Below are 23,278 nucleotides of genomic sequence, written 5' to 3' on the forward strand. Positions count from 1 at the left end.
ATTTTTTTTTTTTATCTGAGATTGTTTTAATGAAGTAACATATAATAAAAATGCATTACATGTATTTCCTTCAAAGTAAAAACTCCTTAACATCTGGGAGACAAACTTCATGAAATATGATAATGAACAAAAGTCTTCTTTTAATTTGTAAAATTCTTGTCTCGATTCCACAGCTCCAGCACCAGGTGGGCTGTGTTGGTAATATACATAGACATTTTGTTTGAGCTGTGGGAATACTAAGAAACAGATTTTTTTTTTTTTTTTTTTTTGATTTGCACATAATTTGTGTGAAACTGTGACACGGCTCTGAACTGCTATTTAAATGATTTCATGATTATACCATCGAAGATATGGCAAACTCCAGTGCGTCTATGTTTTATCTTCAAGGTTTAAAGTGAAAATTAGAGTTGATATAATTCATACAATTTTATCAGACACGTAGCGTTCGTTTAAAAAAACGATGAAAAATTTTGTACGGTGGTATATTTAGGACACGCATTTTTTTATGTTGGAAAATATTATGAAATATCTCATTCGCACGACATGATATAATACCTCTTTTCATTTTTTCCCTTACAAACATATGCATATATTTATTGAAAACGGTGATAAACATATTAAATTTCGTGTGTTTTCTATTTTTTTTTAATGATAAAGACTTCTACATGTAAAACACTTATAAATACACGTAAGATTATACATTGCTAAACAATAAAAATATTGTAAACGTGTACGTGTAATTCTAACTTGTAGTTTACACGTATTTATGTACACGTACATGCAACTAGCAGCAACATTTCCGTACAAAGTTAACAGCAAGACTCTTGTCAGAAAAAGAGGGGGTGCGCCCTTGCCCCCTCCCTCCCCCCGCGTTCTACGGGCCTGGGTGTATTAAGTTCAATTATAAACTAAAGAAGTAGTTACTGTATTACCTGTAGATATGATTAACAATAATTATTGTCAATTAAAATTTTTCTTTCAAAAAGAATATAGCTTACTGTTAAATCTGAGTTAAAAATTCGTACAAACAGTAAATTTATATCTAAAACTATTATTAACAAACATACTTATCTGAAGAATATATTTTCACGATTTCTAAAAATATGATTAACATTTTTAAAAAGTTTGATTGTTAACAAATGTAAATTAAAGTTAGAATATTTTGTCATCGACAAAACCTCTTCTTTTAATTATTTGCAGATGATAAACCTAACTTATATCCCTGACAAAAATTCCTATAAATTTAACGATAGTGAACTACAGTTTACTCTAGTACGAACTGGACACTCTGACATAGCTACTTAAAAAATTTACTTTGAAACGTTGATTTACTATGAAATTTTACTCTAAAACTTGAGTTTAGAGAGCATCAATTTAATATCTCTCAGATTATACATCAACAATGGTAATTTTTTTTATAGAAATATTTCAATATATTTGAGTAATATTTTCTTTGAAAATAAAAAAAAATCACATTTGACAATTGGAAGAAATGAAAATAACAAATTGAATTTCATAGTAAAAACAATTTGATTGACTATATAGAAAAACTGTTTGATTAACTAATTAATAAAGTTCATTATATTGTACCTCTACTGCTTTTTCCCTATATAATAATAATAATTCCCTGGAAATTGCTGTGAATGGACTAATCCCCGTTTTGCTGTGCGTTAGTCAAGTGAGCGAATCCCTACTTCGAAAGGTAAAATGTCCTGATTATCCCTATTCCACTGGATTTTATTTTTTTTATCGGTATAATAAGAGTTAAAAAGTATATCATTGAGGGAGTTAACAAGATTCCAATTTCCCTCGACCAGGACTTTTTCCCTCGTTTCTGCCTCGGGGAATAGTGCTGACCTCGGGAAACTGGAATCTTGCTAACTCCCTCAATTATATACTTTAACCAGTGTTAACTTTATACAATAGTAAATCGAAATACTATTTTTGTTAGGGAGAGTGCAGTTTCCAACTGACGTAAAAAAAAAAATCCATGTACAGACGAAAATTATAGAACGCAAGTTCCATAACTCAAGTATAACCAACGTAAAATATAGACAATAAATACAATGATATTGTTTAGCTTAAACCATATTTTATTTGAAAATGACAAGCAGAAAATGCAGGCAAGTGTTAATCATCTAATAAAAATTCCTTACCCTAGTTACGGAATTCGTTCTTCAAGATATTAAGGGGACTATTTTACAAGTGTAATATATGGGTGGATTTGTTCGTTTGTTTTTGTTTTGTTTGTTGTTGTTTTTTTTAATTTTTAATTTTTTTAAATTCATAACTATACCTATCAGTTGAAACTATAATAATGCAATTTCAATTCAATTCACTTTATTACGTAAGACATACATCTTATTGTATACAATATAAATTTATAACATATAAACAGTAAGGCATAGCGCAGGGGTTTTTTTTTAACAGCATAATAATTATACAATCAGTTTAATAGTGGAGAATGTACAAACCATTTTATTTAACTTGTTTTTAAGACAGTAAGACATTCATTACGTAAGTTAAAAGCATGGTACAGAAACTTTCTCAAATTACAAAGGTCCTTTACATTGTGGCACATAACAACTGTATGAATTAACATAGATGGTTTTTTCCAGTAAATTTTTTTAATATATTTTACTCGTAAATCCCTATATCGTGGACATTTTAAAAAGAAATGGAATTCGTCTTCAATTTCACATCTACATAATTCGCAAATTCGATTTTCGCGTAATATATATCTATGGCGTCCACTTTCTATAGCTAAATTATGTGACGACAGTCTTATCTTGCTAATTTGCTTTTTATAAATGGAAGGAATAGGTTTTACCAAATAATATTGTAGCGTGAAGTGGTTAATAATATTCTTAAATAACATGCACTGTACATCTAGATGAACTATTGATATCTGCAAGGAGATTCTGTACATAGGTGTCGATAATTCTTTGCTTTATAATCAAGAAATGGCTGTTAAGTATAATAATACCAACATTAGACTTATTTTCAGAACAAATCGGAACACACAGAATTTCGCTTTACTATATACTTAATTTACTGAAAGCATACATCAAAGTCAACATCAATTACTTTTTCTACACTATCATTTACCAATACAAATCACACTTTCAATTTTCTTCTACATAATGAGCTTGGACTGCAAACAGTCACACCCCACTAACTTCACTGCACAGGTGTATTGCCTCTCTGCCACTTCAACTAATTACCTCTCAGGTGTATTGGCTTGGACTCATTAAGTCATTACCTAACTGTTGTTCATTCTCAGTGTCATCACAGTCTTTTGCTCTCCGGTCATCACAGTTCAGCAGATGACAGCGCTCAAGAGTTATAAAAGGCAATTTCACCTTCCACATTGACACAGTTCCTCACAACAAACAGAAGAAGACAGGATCACAGCACTACAATGCTGCACAATCATCTCGGTTCATGTTCTGTGCTAGTCTCTGTCATGCACTAGCACTAGCCTGTGCTGAGGTGGGAGTGCAGTATAATCACTCACCCAAACCTGTGCACTGCAAGCTCCTGCCATTCAAGGATTACATTCCTCAACCTTCCCTCGTACTTGTTAAGTGCTGGTGTACATCTGGTCACTAGCACTAGCCTGTGCTGGGAAAGGACTTTCATTCTCATCACACACGTCATGCATAGCAAAAGTGCCTCACTTCAGGACTCTTGGTTTCCTGGTACCTGTTCAGTGCTCGTGTGTCACAAGCACAAGCACTAGCCCGTGCTGGGAAACCCTGTCCTCTTTGCAGCATGGTATTTCAGGCAGATACAATCCGGTAAGTACAACTTGCACAGCAGCTGACAACTTGCCATCTGATACCTTCGCTTTCCTTTCCTGGTACTTACTATGTGCTGGTGTGCATCTGATCACTAGCACTAGCCTGTGCTGGGACAGGACTTACATTCTCATCACTCACATCTAAGACATCAAAGTGCCTTACCTTCTCTGCAGGACTTTGGGCTTCCTGGTACCTGCTAAGTGCTCTTGGGTTACAATCATCAGCACTAGTCTGTGCTGGGAAAACCACGTCCTGCCAGCTGCCCTACAAAGACGAAACAATCAGGTCAGTACTTTTTCCTCAACATACTGAAACCGTACATCAAAGTCAACATCAATTACTTTTTCTACACTATCAATTGCCAATAAACATCACACTTTCAATTTTTCTTCTACATGATGAGCTTGGACTGCAAACAGTCACACTCCACTAACTTCACTGCACAGGTGTATAGCCTCTCTGCCACTTCAACTAATTACCTCTCAGGTGTATTGGCTTGGACTCATTAAGTCATTACCTAACTGTTGTTCATTCTCAGTGTCATCCCAATCTTTTACTCTCCGGTCATCACAGTTCAGCAGATGACAGCGCTCAAGAGTTATAAAAGGCAATTTCACCTTCCACATTGACACAGTTCCTCACAATAAACAGAAGAAGACAGGATCACAGCACTACAATGCTGAACAATCATCTCGGTTCATGTTCTGTGCTAGTCGATCTCTGTCATGCACTAGCACTAGCCTGTGCTGAGATGGGAGTGCAGTATAATCACTCACCCAAACCTGTGCACTGCAAGCTCCTGCCATTCAAGGATTACATTCCTCAACCTTCCCTCGTACTTGTTAAGTGCTGGTGTACATCTGGTCACTAGCACTAGCCTGTGCTGGGAAAGGACTTTCATTCTCATCACACACGTCATGCATAGCAAAAGTGCCTCACCTCATTCTCAGTTCAGGACTCTTGGTTTCCTGGTACCTGTTCAGTGCTCGTGTGTCACAAGCACAAGCACTAGCCCGTGCTGGGAAACCCTGTCCTCTTTGCAGCATGGTATTTCAGGCAGATACAATCCGGTAAGTACAACTTGCACAGCAGCTGACAACTTGCCATCTGATACCTTCGCTTTCCTTTCCTGGTACTTACTATGTGCTGGTGTGCATCTGATCACTAGCACTAGCCTGTGCTGGGACAGGACTTACATTCTCATCACTCACATCTAAGACATCAAAGTGCCTTACCTTCTCTGCAGGACTTTGGGCTTCCTGGTACCTGCTAAGTGCTCTTGGGTTACAATCATCAGCACTAGTCTGTGCTGGGAAAACCACGTCCTGCCAGCTGCCCTACAAAGACGAAACAATCAGGTCAGTACTTTTTCCTCAACATACTGAAACCGTACATCAAAGTCAACATCAATTACTTTTTCTACACTATCAATTGCCAATAAACATCACACTTTCAATTTTCTTCTACATGATGAGCTTGGACTGCAAACAGTCACACTCCACTAACTTCACTGCACAGGTGTATAGCCTCTCTGCCACTTCAACTAATTACCTCTCAGGTGTATTGGCTTGGACTCATTAAGTCATTACCTAACTGTTGTTCATTCTCAGTGTCATCCCAATCTTTTACTCTCCGGTCATCACAGTTCAGCAGATGACAGCGCTCAAGAGTTATAAAAGGCAATTTCACCTTCCACATTGACACAGTTCCTCACAACAAACAGAAGAAGACAGGATCACAGCACTACAATGCTGAACAATCATCTCGGTTCATGTTCTGTGCTAGTCTCTGTCATGCACTAGCACTAGCCTGTGCTGAGATGGGAGTGCAGTATAATCACTCACCCAAACCTGTGCACTGCAAGCTCCTGCCATTCAAGGATTACATTCCTCAACCTTCCCTCGTACTTGTTAAGTGCTGGTGTACATCTGGTCACTAGCACTAGCCTGTGCTGGGAAAGGACTTTCATTCTCATCACATACGTCATGCAAAGCAAAAGTGCCTCACCTCATTCTCAGTTCAGGACTCTTGGTTTCCTGGTACCTGTTCAGTGCTCGTGTGTCACAAGCACAAGCACTAGCCCGTGCTGGGAAACCCTGTCCTCTTTGCAGCATGGTATTTCAGGCAGATACAATCCGGTAAGTACAACTTGCACAGCAGCTGACAACTTGCCATCTGATACCTTCGCTTTCCTTTCCTGGTACTTACTATGTGCTGGTGTGCATCTGATCACTAGCACTAGCCTGTGCTGGGACAGGACTTACATTCTCATCACTCACATCTAAGACATCAAAGTGCCTTACCTTCTCTGCAGGACTTTGGGCTTCCTGGTACCTGCTAAGTGCTCTTGGGTTACAATCATCAGCACTAGTCTGTGCTGGGAAAACCACGTCCTGCCAGCTGCCCTACAAAGACGAAACAATCAGGTCAGTACTTTTTCCTCAACATACTGAAACCGTACATCAAAGTCAACATCAATTACTTTTTCTACACTATCAATTGCCAATAAACATCACACTTTCAATTTTCTTCTACATGATGAGCTTGGACTGCAAACAGTCACACTCCACTAACTTCACTGCACAGGTGTATAGCCTCTCTGCCACTTCAACTAATTACCTCTCAGGTGTATTGGCTTGGACTCATTAAGTCATTACCTAACTATTGTTCATTCTCAGTGTCATCCCAATCTTTTACTCTCCGGTCATCACAGTTCAGCAGATGACAGCGCTCAAGAGTTATAAAAGGCAATTTCACCTTCCACATTGACACAGTTCCTCACAACAAACAGAAGAAGACAGGATCACAGCACTACAATGCTGCACAATCATCTCGGTTCATGTTCTGTGCTAGTCGATCTCTGTCATGCACTAGCACTAGCCTGTGCTGAGATGGGAGTGCAGTATAATCACTCACCCAAACCTGTGCACTGCAAGCTCCTGCCATTCAAGGATTACATTCCTCAACCTTCCCTCGTACTTGTTAAGTGCTGGTGTACATCTGGTCACTAGCACTAGCCTGTGCTGGGAAAGGACTTTCATTCTCATCACACACGTCATGCATAGCAAAAGTGCCTCACCTCATTCTCAGTTCAGGACTCTTGGTTTCCTGGTACCTGTTCAGTGCTCGTGTGTCACAAGCACAAGCACTAGCCCGTGCTGGGAAACCCTGTCCTCTTTGCAGCATGGTATTTCAGGCAGATACAATCCGGTAAGTACAACTTGCACAGCAGCTGACAACTTGCCATCTGATACCTTCGCTTTCCTTTCCTGGTACTTACTATGTGCTGGTGTGCATCTGATCACTAGCACTAGCCTGTGCTGGGACAGGACTTACATTCTCATCACTCACATCTAAGACATCAAAGTGCCTTACCTTCTCTGCAGGACTTTGGGCTTCCTGGTACCTGCTAAGTGCTCTTGGGTTACAATCATCAGCACTAGTCTGTGCTGGGAAAACCACGTCCTGCCAGCTGCCCTACAAAGACGAAACAATCAGGTCAGTACTTTTTCCTCAACATACTGAAACCGTACATCAAAGTCAACATCAATTACTTTTTCTACACTATCAATTGCCAATAAACATCACACTTTCAATTTTCTTCTACATGATGAGCTTGGACTGCAAACAGTCACACTCCACTAACTTCACTGCACAGGTGTATAGCCTCTCTGCCACTTCAACTAATTACCTCTCAGGTGTATTGGCTTGGACTCATTAAGTCATTACCTAACTGTTGTTCATTCTCAGTGTCATCCCAATCTTTTACTCTCCGGTCATCACAGTTCAGCAGATGACAGCGCTCAAGAGTTATAAAAGGCAATTTCACCTTCCACATTGACACAGTTCCTCACAACAAACAGAAGAAGACAGGATCACAGCACTACAATGCTGCACAATCATCTCGGTTCATGTTCTGTGCTAGTCGATCTCTGTCATGCACTAGCACTAGCCTGTGCTGAGATGGGAGTGCAGTATAATCACTCACCCAAACCTGTGCACTGCAAGCTCCTGCCATTCAAGGATTACATTCCTCAACCTTCCCTCGTACTTGTTAAGTGCTGGTGTACATCTGGTCACTAGCACTAGCCTGTGCTGGGAAAGGACTTTCATTCTCATCACACACGTCATGCATAGCAAAAGTGCCTCACCTCATTCTCAGTTCAGGACTCTTGGTTTCCTGGTACCTGTTCAGTGCTCGTGTGTCACAAGCACAAGCACTAGCCCGTGCTGGGAAACCCTGTCCTCTTTGCAGCATGGTATTTCAGGCAGATACAATCCGGTAAGTACAACTTGCACAGCAGCTGACAACTTGCCATCTGATACCTTCGCTTTCCTTTCCTGGTACTTACTATGTGCTGGTGTGCATCTGATCACTAGCACTAGCCTGTGCTGGGACAGGACTTACATTCTCATCACTCACATCTAAGACATCAAAGTGCCTTACCTTCTCTGCAGGACTTTGGGCTTCCTGGTACCTGCTAAGTGCTCTTGGGTTACAATCATCAGCACTAGTCTGTGCTGGGAAAACCACGTCCTGCCAGCTGCCCTACAAAGACGAAACAATCAGGTCAGTACTTTTTCCTCAACATACTGAAACCGTACATCAAAGTCAACATCAATTACTTTTTCTACACTATCAATTGCCAATAAACATCACACTTTCAATTTTCTTCTACATGATGAGCTTGGACTGCAAACAGTCACACTCCACTAACTTCACTGCACAGGTGTATAGCCTCTCTGCCACTTCAACTAATTACCTCTCAGATGTATTGGCTTGGACTCATTAAGTCATTACCTAACTGTTGTTCATTCTCAGTGTCATCCCAATCTTTTACTCTCCGGTCATCACAGTTCAGCAGATGACAGCGCTCAAGAGTTATAAAAGGCAATTTCACCTTCCACATTGACACAGTTCCTCACAACAAACAGAAGAAGACAGGATCACAGCACTACAATGCTGAACAATCATCTCGGTTCATGTTCTGTGCTAGTCTCTGTCATGCACTAGCACTAGCCTGTGCTGAGATGGGAGTGCAGTATAATCACTCACCCAAACCTGTGCACTGCAAGCTCCTGCCATTCAAGGATTACATTCCTCAACCTTCCCTCGTACTTGTTAAGTGCTGGTGTACATCTGGTCACTAGCACTAGCCTGTGCTGGGAAAGGACTTTCATTCTCATCACATACGTCATGCAAAGCAAAAGTGCCTCACCTCATTCTCAGTTCAGGACTCTTGGTTTCCTGGTACCTGTTCAGTGCTCGTGTGTCACAAGCACAAGCACTAGCCCGTGCTGGGAAACCCTGTCCTCTTTGCAGCATGGTATTTCAGGCAGATACAATCCGGTAAGTACAACTTGCACAGCAGCTGACAACTTGCCATCTGATACCTTCGCTTTCCTTTCCTGGTACTTACTATGTGCTGGTGTGCATCTGATCACTAGCACTAGCCTGTGCTGGGACAGGACTTACATTCTCATCACTCACATCTAAGACATCAAAGTGCCTTACCTTCTCTGCAGGACTTTGGGCTTCCTGGTACCTGCTAAGTGCTCTTGGGTTACAATCATCAGCACTAGTCTGTGCTGGGAAAACCACGTCCTGCCAGCTGCCCTACAAAGACGAAACAATCAGGTCAGTACTTTTTCCTCAACATACTGAAACCGTACATCAAAGTCAACATCAATTACTTTTTCTACACTATCAATTGCCAATAAACATCACACTTTCAATTTTCTTCTACATGATGAGCTTGGACTGCAAACAGTCACACTCCACTAACTTCACTGCACAGGTGTATAGCCTCTCTGCCACTTCAACTAATTACCTCTCAGGTGTATTGGCTTGGACTCATTAAGTCATTACCTAACTATTGTTCATTCTCAGTGTCATCCCAATCTTTTACTCTCCGGTCATCACAGTTCAGCAGATGACAGCGCTCAAGAGTTATAAAAGGCAATTTCACCTTCCACATTGACACAGTTCCTCACAACAAACAGAAGAAGACAGGATCACAGCACTACAATGCTGCACAATCATCTCGGTTCATGTTCTGTGCTAGTCGATCTCTGTCATGCACTAGCACTAGCCTGTGCTGAGATGGGAGTGCAGTATAATCACTCACCCAAACCTGTGCACTGCAAGCTCCTGCCATTCAAGGATTACATTCCTCAACCTTCCCTCGTACTTGTTAAGTGCTGGTGTACATCTGGTCACTAGCACTAGCCTGTGCTGGGAAAGGACTTTCATTCTCATCACACACGTCATGCATAGCAAAAGTGCCTCACCTCATTCTCAGTTCAGGACTCTTGGTTTCCTGGTACCTGTTCAGTGCTCGTGTGTCACAAGCACAAGCACTAGCCCGTGCTGGGAAACCCTGTCCTCTTTGCAGCATGGTATTTCAGGCAGATACAATCCGGTAAGTACAACTTGCACAGCAGCTGACAACTTGCCATCTGATACCTTCGCTTTCCTTTCCTGGTACTTACTATGTGCTGGTGTGCATCTGATCACTAGCACTAGCCTGTGCTGGGACAGGACTTACATTCTCATCACTCACATCTAAGACATCAAAGTGCCTTACCTTCTCTGCAGGACTTTGGGCTTCCTGGTACCTGCTAAGTGCTCTTGGGTTACAATCATCAGCACTAGTCTGTGCTGGGAAAACCACGTCCTGCCAGCTGCCCTACAAAGACGAAACAATCAGGTCAGTACTTTTTCCTCAACATACTGAAACCGTACATCAAAGTCAACATCAATTACTTTTTCTACACTATCAATTGCCAATAAACATCACACTTTCAATTTTCTTCTACATGATGAGCTTGGACTGCAAACAGTCACACTCCACTAACTTCACTGCACAGGTGTATAGCCTCTCTGCCACTTCAACTAATTACCTCTCAAGTGTATTGGCTTGGACTCATTAAGTCATTACCTAACTGTTGTTCATTCTCAGTGTCATCCCAATCTTTTACTCTCCGGTCATCACAGTTCAGCAGATGACAGCGCTCAAGAGTTATAAAAGGCAATTTCACCTTCCACATTGACACAGTTCCTCACAACAAACAGAAGAAGACAGGATCACAGCACTACAATGCTGAACAATCATCTCGGTTCATGTTCTGTGCTAGTCGATCTCTGTCATGCACTAGCACTAGCCTGTGCTGAGATGGGAGTGCAGTATAATCACTCACCCAAACCTGTGCACTGCAAGCTCCTGCCATTCAAGGATTACATTCCTCAACCTTCCCTCGTACTTGTTAAGTGCTGGTGTACATCTGGTCACTAGCACTAGCCTGTGCTGGGAAAGGACTTTCATTCTCATCACACACGTCATGCATAGCAAAAGTGCCTCACCTCATTCTCAGTTCAGGACTCTTGGTTTCCTGGTACCTGTTCAGTGCTCGTGTGTCACAAGCACAAGCACTAGCCCGTGCTGGGAAACCCTGTCCTCTTTGCAGCATGGTATTTCAGGCAGATACAATCCGGTAAGTACAACTTGCACAGCAGCTGACAACTTGCCATCTGATACCTTCGCTTTCCTTTCCTGGTACTTACTATGTGCTGGTGTGCATCTGATCACTAGCACTAGCCTGTGCTGGGACAAGACTTACATTCTCATCACTCACATCTAAGACATCAAAGTGCCTTACCTTCTCTGCAGGACTTTGGGCTTCCTGGTACCTGCTAAGTGCTCTTGGGTTACAATCATCAGCACTAGTCTGTGCTGGGAAAACCACGTCCTGCCAGCTGCCCTACAAAGACGAAACAATCAGGTCAGTACTTTTTCCTCAACATACTGAAACCGTACATCAAAGTCAACATCAATTACTTTTTCTACACTATCAATTGCCAATAAACATCACACTTTCAATTTTCTTCTACATGATGAGCTTGGACTGCAAACAGTCACACTCCACTAACTTCACTGCACAGGTGTATAGCCTCTCTGCCACTTCAACTAATTACCTCTCAAGTGTATTGGCTTGGACTCATTAAGTCATTACCTAACTGTTGTTCATTCTCAGTGTCATCCCAATCTTTTACTCTCCGGTCATCACAGTTCAGCAGATGACAGCGCTCAAGAGTTATAAAAGGCAATTTCACCTTCCACATTGACACAGTTCCTCACAACAAACAGAAGAAGACAGGATCACAGCACTACAATGCTGAACAATCATCTCGGTTCATGTTCTGTGCTAGTCTCTGTCATGCACTAGCACTAGCCTGTGCTGAGATGGGAGTGCAGTATAATCACTCACCCAAACCTGTGCACTGCAAGCTCCTGCCATTCAAGGATTACATTCCTCAACCTTCCCTCGTACTTGTTAAGTGCTGGTGTACATCTGGTCACTAGCACTAGCCTGTGCTGGGAAAGGACTTTCATTCTCATCACATACGTCATGCAAAGCAAAAGTGCCTCACCTCATTCTCAGTTCAGGACTCTTGGTTTCCTGGTATCTGTTCAGTGCTTGTGGGTCACAAGCACAAGCCTATGCTGGGAAATCCTGTCCTCTTTGCAGCATAGTACTGTGGTTTCATCAATTTTCGTTGGCATCATGATCAATTTTCGTGTATTTTGTAAAACAGACGTTTTCGAGGATACGTAATTTCGTGGACAAAAGCATTGCCTATACAAATGAATAGCATATTTCGTAAATCAATGAACATTTAATTTCGTGGATCTGCCCAACAACGAAATCCTCGAAAATTGGTGCTCAACGAATATTGATGAAACCACAGTATTTCAGGCAGATACAATCCGGTAAGTACAACTTGCACAGCAGCTGACAACCTGCCATCTGATATCATCGCTTTCCTTTCCTGGTACTTATTATGTGCTGGTGTGCATCTGGTCACTAGCACTAGCCTGTGCTGGGACAGGACTTACATTCTCATCACTCACATCTAAGACATCAAAGTGCCTTACCTTTTCTGCAGGACTTTGGGCATACCTGCTCATAGTCCGAAATATCTGACATTTTCCAGGCTTTTTTCACGATTTTGATATTTTACGTGCCAGGAAGACTGTTTTCCTGGCACGTAAAATATCAAAATCGTGAAAAAAGCCTGGAAAACGTCAGATATTTCGGACTAACCTGCTCAGTGCCCATGGGTTACAATCATCAGCACTAACTAGTCTGTTGCAAAGAATATCTGACATTTTCCAGGCTTTTTTCACGATTTTGATATTTTACGTGCCAGGAAGACTGTTTTCCTGGCACGTAAAATATCAAAATCGTGAAAAAAGCCTGGAAAACGTCAGATATTTCGGACTAACCTGCTCAGTGCCCATGGGTTACAATCATCAGCACTAACTAGTCTGTTGCAAAGACGAAACATTCATCAGGTCAGTACATTTTTGCTCAACTTTCTGAAACGATACATCAAAGTCAACTCATAAATTACTTTTTCTAAACTATCATTTGCCAAAAAACATCACACTTTCAATTTTCTTCTACATAATGAGCCCTTGCTGGGAAACCGTCCCCTTTGCAGCATGGTATTTCAGGCGGGACAGCAGCCGACAACCGTGCCGTGTGTTGTATATTTAAATGATTTTTTTAGCGGTATTCATGAATTAGCGCATCGTTTTCTGCGCCAAAGCCGCTAAAATATGAAGCCCGCTTTTTTAAGTATACATATAGAAAAATCTAGTACTTAATGGAAAAATTATGCCGGAAAGGAAGTGGTATTTTACAGAATCTTGGTGCGAAAACATGAACTGAAATTTTAATTTAACATGGGATGGATTGGTATCACCGGGATACACCAATTATTTAATTTATGAGTAGGTACATAGTAAGTGTGAAACTTGGGTAATCCATTAATTTTCATCCACGAACAAGACTTAGAAACCAGGCGCGTAGCCAGAATAGAAATTATGTGTACGCAGAGAACGGCAGGGGGTTAGGTGGGGTGGGGTGGGGTCTTGAGCCCCCCCCCCCCTCCAGTGTTTAAGGGCTCTGATCAGGAACGTAATATAGCTTTTGCCAGCCAGGAAAAAATTACAACTTTAAAAATTTTGTCAAGCAAGGACGAAAAAGGAAGATTGTCAAAATTCGAAGTCCTATTTCTTGTGTGTGTGTGTTTGTTGAAGGGGGGGGGGGGTTCATCTTTCACAAACCAAATTTTTATTAATACATTACCAAAATACCATGATTTAACAATGGTGCAACAAACAGTGGGGGTCCACCCTTTCAATGTACATTTTTTCAATAGTAAAAGGTTAGGTTTTGGGAATAAATAGTGGGGAAGCTCCCATGATACTACGTGCCTGCTGGTGAGCGCCCAGAAGCTCCAGAGTTTTACCAAATATTTCATTCATTTTCTTGAAATATAAAAATTATGCCATTTAGTTTTTGTTTAGGAAATAAAAGACATAGTAATATTTATTGTTTTAACGAAAATTAATATTCCATGGAAACTTATTGTACATATAATTGGTATCATATAATCATTCTTAACGTTTAAAAACACGTACTATACAAAATTTTAATTATGAACAAAAAAATATCGTATTGTAAATCATACTAGTAGATCATAGCATTCAACGATGTGGCTGAAATTTATTTTTTCAAAGATCTTTAAAAAAAATATCAATGTATGATAGAACAATGACAAAATAATGAATGATTTATTTGGATTTGTCAGTTATTAAATAAAAGATTTCAAATTCTATCATACAGCCATGATAATTCAAAATTTAAATCGACACAGTATGACACAGAATAATTTGAAACAAGAATATTTTTTGGATGGTAATGAGATTTCTTTCTCCGAATAATTCTCTCTTTTTTCTTATCTTTTTTTTTCTTTCTGAAAATGCTGTGTACGCACTTGCGTATTTGGGAAAAGGCAGCTACGCGCCTGGAAACAAACACTGAACATTCTGAATAATAATGTATTCCGATCCCCAAAATTCTTTTTTCTTTGGACGTTGACTATTTTTTTAATCAAGATATTTTTTCTCTACTAAAATTATGTCAGAACAGAACAGTATGCTACAATTAAAGTTAGTCATCACTGTCACTATAAATTCGTTCTAATCGGGTTCGAGATGCAGAAAACATTTCCATGATTCTCTCCACCGTCCACGATTGTCGGATTGACGATGAGTGTTGCTTCAACAGAACCGCTGGTAATTCCTTTGTTATATGACCCGTCTTTCAAAGGTAAAGCATTATACAGTGTTCAACATAATTTATTTGACAGAAAAACAACAGTGCCATCAGCGTATTTCATGTTTGCAACCGCTTATGCCTTAACAGCATGTACTGTACATGTTGCAGCAGCTGTTGCATAGGGACTTGAGACAATCTTAGCAAAATCGGGTATATAGTATAATATGGGAGAAGGGACGTTTTTAGAGTTTGAAGCGAGGCACCGAGGAATTAATGGCGGCTCGTTAGATCCCTTCTCCCCTATTATACTATATACCCGATTTTGTTAAGATTGTCTCAAGTCCCTGTGCTGTGATCCTTCCATGACTCTTATGTTGTTTCCAGGTTGCTAAACTAAATCATCACAAAATATATAGTAATATTTACATTTGCTATGTTTTTCTACTAAGCCAACTGTGAAATTGATTTGAATGTTATTTTCGTGTATACTCACGCGTAGAAATATGCACAGAGAAACTCGCGCTAAACTGATGTCACAATGAACTACAGAGACGTTAATAAAAATATGATGATATAGGGCAGTGAGAAATTCAAACATTGAGTACATTTTTGGTGCTTTGGAACATGTAAAATGTAAATATATTGAAGAATGTTTTTAAGTTTAGTGTGAATTATTGGTGTGTAAATCACACAGACTTGCACGTAGGCATATTTTTCATGAAGCGCGCTAGCGCTTCTTGAAATATGCCTACGTGACAAGTCTGTATGATTTACATGCCAATAACTCACACAAAACTTAAAAACATTCCTTAAATATACACCTTTAACATGAATGAGAATTAACTAACTGTATGGGTTATTTTTTCGATCAACACAGGACATATTTTAATTTACAGTGTAAAGAGATTTTATCCTGTCATCTGATAGTATTAATCAATGTAAGGTTAGTCATTGATTGACAACTATATTATTACAAATTTACAATACTGGAAAAATACAATTTATCATGTGAATGTAGTTTTTAATATAAAGCTGTCATATACTTTATGTTTACTGCTTTTGTTTTAAAATTGAAAGCAGAAAGTGTACACATAATTGTTGTTTCAGTTGATGTGCATCTTCACGAACCACTGCTAGGGAGTTCTACTCAAAACTTGGACGTTGATGTAGAATTGGTGTCGTTGTGCTCACAGTTAGACATCATTTGCCAGAAAGAACTATCACAGGTAATAATTGTTATCTCCTGTCCTGTTCATATCCTAATGTCTTAAAGAAGGAGATGCATGTAGATGGCCATGAGAGTTAGAGAAGGTAAAATCAAATTATGAATTATTTAATTAAAGTTTTTGAATTTGATGAAAAGGTTGATTTCTTTTCATCATCATGATCATTGCAATTTGTCAAATAGTTATTCAAGGATGCTTTTAAATGGTACATGTATTACATTTTTAGCACAAACAAGAAAAAATAGAACATGGTCGTGTAAGCAGTGATTTTACAAATAAAGGTATGTATCAGTATGTGGAATCCATGAATTAATAAAAATTGTGAAATTGATTAAACATTAACTCCAATGATTAACTAAATCTGAAAATTAGCATGCAAGTTATACAAAATTTCATAGTAGTAGGAAAAATACAGCAACATTATATGATATATACAATGTATTTAATATAGTTGTTTGTCATTTTCATTCCATTCAGTACTAATTACATTAGTAGCCTGTTATTTCTTTAGAAAGCAGAATTAAGATATCTCTTTATTTCAGCCTCTGTGGTATGTGATAGAATGCAGCATCTGATGCTGAGAACAAGTCAACCAAATACAAGTTTAAGGGTAAGGACGAAATTTTACAAAACTATTAATTGTAAGGATTTAATTATTATGTTAATTGCATTTTATGGATATTGTTTGATAATTATGATCACAAAAATTCACTTCTTATTTTTCTTATTTTCATAGTTAAACATTGTTTATAGTTAAATTGTTTTCTTGAGATTAGTTGATTTAAAGGTGCTGTTACCATAGAAATGTAATAAAGACCATACAAGTAACTGAAGTTTATATGAAAAGGAAGTCCTCTGAAAAATTGCTCAAAAAGATTATTAATGATATGAAAATTTTAATTGCAGCAATATATTGTGACCAAGAGATTTGATCTCCTTTTCCCACGAGCAGCTGCATACTTAGAAAATCCAGGTCATTTTAACCTCAATCAGCGAACTGAAGGAGTGGACAAATATTTGTCTGACCTTTCTGCACTCCAGAATCTGTCTGCTCTGTCTCGCCAGATCAACTCTGATTTATCTAATTTATCTGACCATAAATACATAGCTCATCAAATGGCAATACTCTATGTAAGTATCTAAGCCATAAAGAGGGCTTATGTGCAGGTATAAGTCACATAAAAGTATCAAAATTTAACTGAGCTAAAAAAAATATTAATTTTACAAAGGCTATTTGATCTAGATTGTTTTTTGTTTTTTTTTACGTCTTTAGATACATGTAGATGTGTTTTCTTTCAGCAATCATTGAACAATGTAGGACATTCCCTATTAGATCCATACAAAAAGAATATAGAGGAAAACTTTAAGTCCATTAAAACCACACTGAGTGAAGACCGAGAAACAGGAGGAAAACAGCTGTATCCTGAACAAAGAGAATGGTCAGTATCAAGTATTGGAGATTTGTTAAAAGTGGCCAGGTCATAAAATGGGTGGGGGTGGAAAGAGTGTGTGTGTTTACATATCGGATATACTCACCAATAAGTCAGATTTTTGGGAGTTAGATTTTGGTCCAAAATGCATACATGTGATATGTACTGGCGGTACGCAAAATGTACCGTTTTTCGAGCTCATTCATCGTGTACTGGAGGGACACCAAAATTCACGGAATATGAAAATTTGTACAGTATTTTGAATTTCTCGCTAAATGCCGCCATTTTCCTCTCATTCTTGCTCGCGAGACACTAGAAAACGTCACCTGTGTTTGACACTTGATCTTCTGATAATTGTGTAGTGTACACAAACCATCGCATGTGAAGGTGTGAACTGCCAATTGGGATAATTATCTTGCTATAAATCCGTATCAAGATACCCCTTTAGGTAGCTTTATTTTTAAAGGGGTACTTAATTATAACTGTTAATGTTTCGTAACTTGATTGAAAAAAATTAAGCCAACTTCTAAAGTTGATATACATGACTTAATATACATGAATCTGACCCAGATCTTCGTAGGTATAAAATGTACGATGTTTATTGCCATGATTATGCTGAAATAAAGGATATAGTTATAAGTTTTTATGAGCTGAAATTTATGTATGATTGTATTTGCTGCTGTTATTTAGCATTGCTGATGTATATATCAGTAATATGAACAAGATGTAAATTTGAGACATTGACTCTCAAGTTAATACTATATAAAGCTGGCAAACAAACTATCATCTAAACTAGCTTAATTTATAGTAGATTCATAGAAACATTGTGATTATAAAACACAATATATGAAATTTTAAAGCATTCAAATCTCCATTTCAACTTTTAAAATAAGACATTTGCAACAATATATATTTGTTGGTTTAGAAATAAGGTGCCTTATCAGAAGAATTAAAGCAATATTTTGTACCGTTTTCTGTACCGTTTTTTGATAGGCAGTTTTTTTATGGCTCCTGTACAGTTTTGGGGTCTTTGACTTATCCCATGTATGAAAATGGCGAAATGTAAGGAAAAGAGATCACAAGGGATATAACTCTTCAAGAAAAAGATGGACAAAATAAACAAAATGGTAGCTGTTTGATTTGTTGAGAATAAAAAATAAATACCAATGTTGTGTCCCACATTAGTTAATTGCATTACAACATTGATATGGAATTGATTTTTAAGAATAAAGGATTAAATATTGGGGTCATTTCCTGTAAATTTTTTTAGACACAAATGAAAACAGTAAAGCATTGATCTTAAATAGTCAACCAATTCTGTCAAAAAGTTGCACTTTTAAGAGGGTCAATTACAAATCTCTTCAAAGTTACCTACAGAAAACAACTTATAGGCTGACCAACTTAGGCGAGTATATACAGTATCCTCAGATCATATGCAATATTTATGATAAGTAATTTAATATTGTCCATTAGAAGATTTGGTCAGGACAGGAATAAACTACTTTTTTTTATAAGTGACTTTCAACTTACCGTAATCAAATGACCTTGGGTAAAGGTCATGACACACCTTCAGGTCATGACCAATCTTTGTATGAAGTATGAACTTCCAATGTTTCTCCATAAGCAAGTTGCAGACTGGACAAGAATTTTATACTTTTCTGCCAGTGACCTTGAACTTGCAAGAATGACCTTGGGTCACAGTCATGACAACCCTCATAAACAATCTTTGTACCAAGTATGAGCTTCCAATGATACTCCATTACAAAGTTATAACCCAGATAATTGCATGGATAGACTGGCAACAGCTAGAAGGACAGATGGACAAGGTGATTCCTATATGCCCCCCCAAACTTTGTTTGCAGGGGGTATTAAAAAATGGGGGATATCAACTCTTTACTTATTTATGCAAGAATTAGTGTAAATTTACAGTTTTAAGTTTGACTATGAAAAAAGTTTATCAAAAGAACTTGGATCAATAACTTTTTGCTTTTTTGTAGGTTTCTCAATTTAACTAGTGGCATAGTCAACACAATCAACAGCTTTCCACCAGAGTTAACAGCAGAGATGTCTCAACCAGCCAATATTATCAAGAACACCTCTACATAAATTGCAGGAACCTCTTATCCTGTAATGAACTTCAGTTTAATTTTCTATTATCTTCATAAGGACCTTGGTGTACAATTCAGACAGTTTATCCTAAAGAACTTTTACATGAATTAATGCGAGCTGCTATCCTCCAGAAAAACCTTCCAGCTATTAACCTCAAGAGAATCTCAAAATAAATCAGAGACAGCTGTTATCCTTAAGAGAACCTCAATGTAAATCCCAGCAAGCTATTATCCTTATGTGAACCTCAATGTAAATCATAGCCAGCTATTATCTGCACAAGCACTTTTATTTAAATTGACATGTCTGGTCTTATTCTGAAGAGTTCACCACCATATAAATCCCACTCTTGAAAGGACCTTGGCTTGAATTACAACCAGTTTTTACTCTTTGGAGGACCTCATGTTGAATCTTGGTTCTTGAAGAAAACGAAAACCTAAGTCATAGCTAGTCAGTATCATACCTCCAGGGCTTTCAATAAGGGAAGGCAGGAGACAAATTTTTACCATTTCATTGACCAGAACAAATTCACTGCTTCAAATTTCATGATTGTCAAAATAAACTATTGGAAATAATTTTAAAACAGCCTCATCCAATGGATAAATTCTCTTGTTCACTTCAAAATTATTAAAAGCCCTGTACCCCTATTAATATTGTAAGGAAAATACAAAATACCATTGGGTCTCATCAATCACCTCAGTGTCACAATCAAGTTTTTCTGAGAACATTTTGTATGAAACCCCTAGCATATCCCTACTTGGTCCAAATGGGAATGTTTTGAACAATTTAAATCTGCACTACATGAGAACAGTTTCATGACAATTTGTATCATTATTCTTATGTAGAAGACATTTAAAAAAAAAAATTCTGCTATATTACAATATAAAACATCCCCACCCACAACAGACATACACCATAGATTCTGCTTTTGGACCTCATGTTTTGAACTTGATCTATTCTGCATGATGAGATGTTGTAATTGGCCCAGAGGTCTTCTTAAGAAGAATTTAAGGAGTGGGACAATTTGTGTAAAATACTTCATGGACAAAGATGGATGGTATCAATTGCAGTACTAGGTAACTCAATGACATAATAAACTCAAAGCCAGCAGCCATTCCCTATTATCCTCATTTATAAATAGTCCCATAGTAAAATATACATGTCCCACATCACATAAAGTAATATTATTGTATATATTAGTATTTATCATAATTTATAGATAATGATCCCTCTTGTGTTCACTGCAGATTTTATGTCATTCATAATTTAGTGTATTTCATATTGCTTCAAAGCTTGTTGTATTTTTTTTATACATGTATATACAAATGTCAATAATTGTTTATCAACCACATTCCATGGTACCACAGAACAACTTATATGTACCTGTAGCAGATGAATGAACAGTATATTCTGTAAACTAATTTTAAATAGTGTTGACATACCGATCACTGCTTTTCTACAATGCATTATTTATTGGTGAATTCATGGCTTTTTAGAGTATGCTCTATTTGTTAGATCCCTATGAAAAAATATGTATAATCTATTACAAATAGGACTTAAAACTATGCATGCATGTGTGTCAGAAAAGAGAATTATATACACTACAATTGAACAAAAAAATGTAGTAAATATGAATACTGACTGAAGAAGTTTGAATACTGTGAAATCAGTAATTTTCATGGGGGTTTAATTTTAGTTGTTTTTGAGGTATGAATGTCCACCACAAAATGTAAAATTTCATATGTAACTACTCAACACTTTTACAATCATGAAATCGAATCTTTTAAATCTTGAAAATTTGACCCCTGAAAATATGTGATTTTACAGTTGAGAGAGATTTGGGTGTATTAAATCCAGTGATATTGTAAAGTGGTGAGATTGAAACATAATGTTAACTTTTTTTGTTCATTAACATGTCTCACTGTGCCAGTCTGTATAGCTCAGCTATATACTTCTGTGCATAATTTACCTGATCCATTCACAGTCTTGCAGCAGTCTTACCAGAGTTGCTGGGAAAACCTGGTATCATAGTTTGCTGAACACCAAAAATAAAAGGTTACAAACACATTTTTAGGGGCGCTGTAGTAAGGAGAAAAAAATTGCCATGCCTTAGCCTTGTAACAAGCATAATAACCTGTGCATTTATTCCTTGGTGTGTGTTCAAAACTAGTCAGTTACAAGTACACATCCTGGAGTTACAGAATAAATTATTTAAAGCAAAATTGTACTATATTTTAGGTTTGCCATGTACATGCCAGTAAATGTAATATGTATATACATGTAGTAATTTAAAATGCAAAAACTGCTGAGTTTTATTGTATTGCTATTAAAAAGAAAAATTTAAAATTTTATGTACTCTTACAATTTGTTTCTTTGTATGTGTACATATTTATTTGCAACACTGTTAGAACTTAGATTCAAGATTTTTTGTTTAAAAATATTGTTGATTGTGTCACTAAGACTTTTTTTTTCAATGGTCCTCCCCAATAATTCATTGTCATATACAGGTATGTACATGTATGTGTTGTTCTAATAAATCTGATGTATTTGCTTTCATTTGGTCCAAATTTGAATCTCATGCTGTTGTTTTTTTCATATTTACTACAATATATATGTTTAAAAGTTCCTTAGCCAGGCACAAAATAGGTAGAACTTGTGAACTGACATGTATTTGCTTTCATTTGGTCCAAATTTGAATCTCATGCTGTTGTTTTTTTCATATTTACTACAATGTATATGTTTAGAAGTTCCTTAGCCAGGCACAAAATAGGTAGAACTTGTGAACTGACATGTATTTGCTTTCATTTGGTCCAAATTTGAATCTCATGCTGTTGTTTTTTTCATATTTACTACAATGTATTTGTTTAGAAGTTCCTTAGCCAGGCACAAAATAGGTAGAACTTGTGAACTGACATGTATTTGCTTGTATTTACAAGAATCACAATTAGAAATTTAGTTCTTTTTTTTTTTAACTTTATGTACTGCTACAGTGATGGACAAAAACTTATTGCTTCTTGTTCACTTTGCTTTTCAAAGCAGTTTTGAATAAATACATGACTGAAAGTCACCTAAATAACTTGTTGTATGTACATGTATATGAGAAAATTATGTTCTAAGAACTGATTATACAAGTACCATATACATGCATGTGCATGTACACTTGAACCCTGATATCTTGAATACCATGGATATGTCGAAGTGATTTGGAAGTCCCAAACACTTATTTTTTAAGTATTTTACCCTGGATATCTCGAACTGTTGGATATCTTGAAGTTTTTTCTTGGTCCCATTGAGTTTGAGATATCGAGGTTTGACTGTTTATAATTTTTTACCCTCTCCACTAGAGAAGCATGATACGTACCTTGTGAACGATCACTGTGCTGCATGAGACTTTTGTTCAGTACACATTTGATAATGCCAATTCCTTCGACATTTTGGTATCTCTTTAGAGTTCCAATAAACATCACACACAGATATGCAGTGTGTGAAGGAAATTCAATGATATGTACATTTATTTTAAGTACACTACCATAAAATTTAGTATTAACAGAGTATATGAATATACCATTCAGTATCCACACGT

The 23,278-nt window shown here is 37.6% G+C and overlaps 1 protein-coding gene across 1 annotated transcript; it reads left to right on the forward strand.

Annotated features, from left to right (window-relative positions):
* The first annotated feature begins 14,912 nt into the window (after window positions 1-14,912).
* Window positions 14,913-22,762, forward strand: LOC133180957 (uncharacterized). The gene is made up of 7 exons (XM_061315426.1): window positions 14,913-14,984; window positions 16,041-16,159; window positions 16,386-16,440; window positions 16,702-16,769; window positions 17,066-17,290; window positions 17,459-17,598; window positions 19,587-22,762. The coding sequence occupies exons 1-7, from the start codon at window positions 14,924-14,926 to the stop codon at window positions 19,693-19,695; spliced, it is 777 nt and encodes a 258-aa protein (XP_061171410.1). The 5' UTR covers window positions 14,913-14,923; the 3' UTR covers window positions 19,696-22,762.
* The last annotated feature ends 516 nt before the right edge of the window (window positions 22,763-23,278 follow it).

The sequence above is a fragment of the Saccostrea echinata genome, unplaced genomic scaffold (assembly GCF_033153115.1).
Source record: "Saccostrea echinata isolate AGI-Se365-2 ecotype Australia unplaced genomic scaffold, CSIRO_AGI_Sech_v1 ptg000008l, whole genome shotgun sequence".
Taxonomy (NCBI): Eukaryota; Metazoa; Mollusca; class Bivalvia; order Ostreida; family Ostreidae; genus Saccostrea; species Saccostrea echinata.

Coding starts and splice junctions, on each gene's coding strand:
- LOC133180957 (XM_061315426.1), top strand. CDS start 14,924: ATGAGTGTTGCTTCAACAGAACCGCTGGTAATTCCTTTGTTATATGAC. Junction 14,985..16,040: donor ATATGACCCGTCTTTCAAAG/GTAAAGCATTAT, acceptor TTGTTGTTTCAG/TTGATGTGCATCTTCACGAA. Junction 16,441..16,701: donor CAGTGATTTTACAAATAAAG/GTATGTATCAGT, acceptor TCTTTATTTCAG/CCTCTGTGGTATGTGATAGA.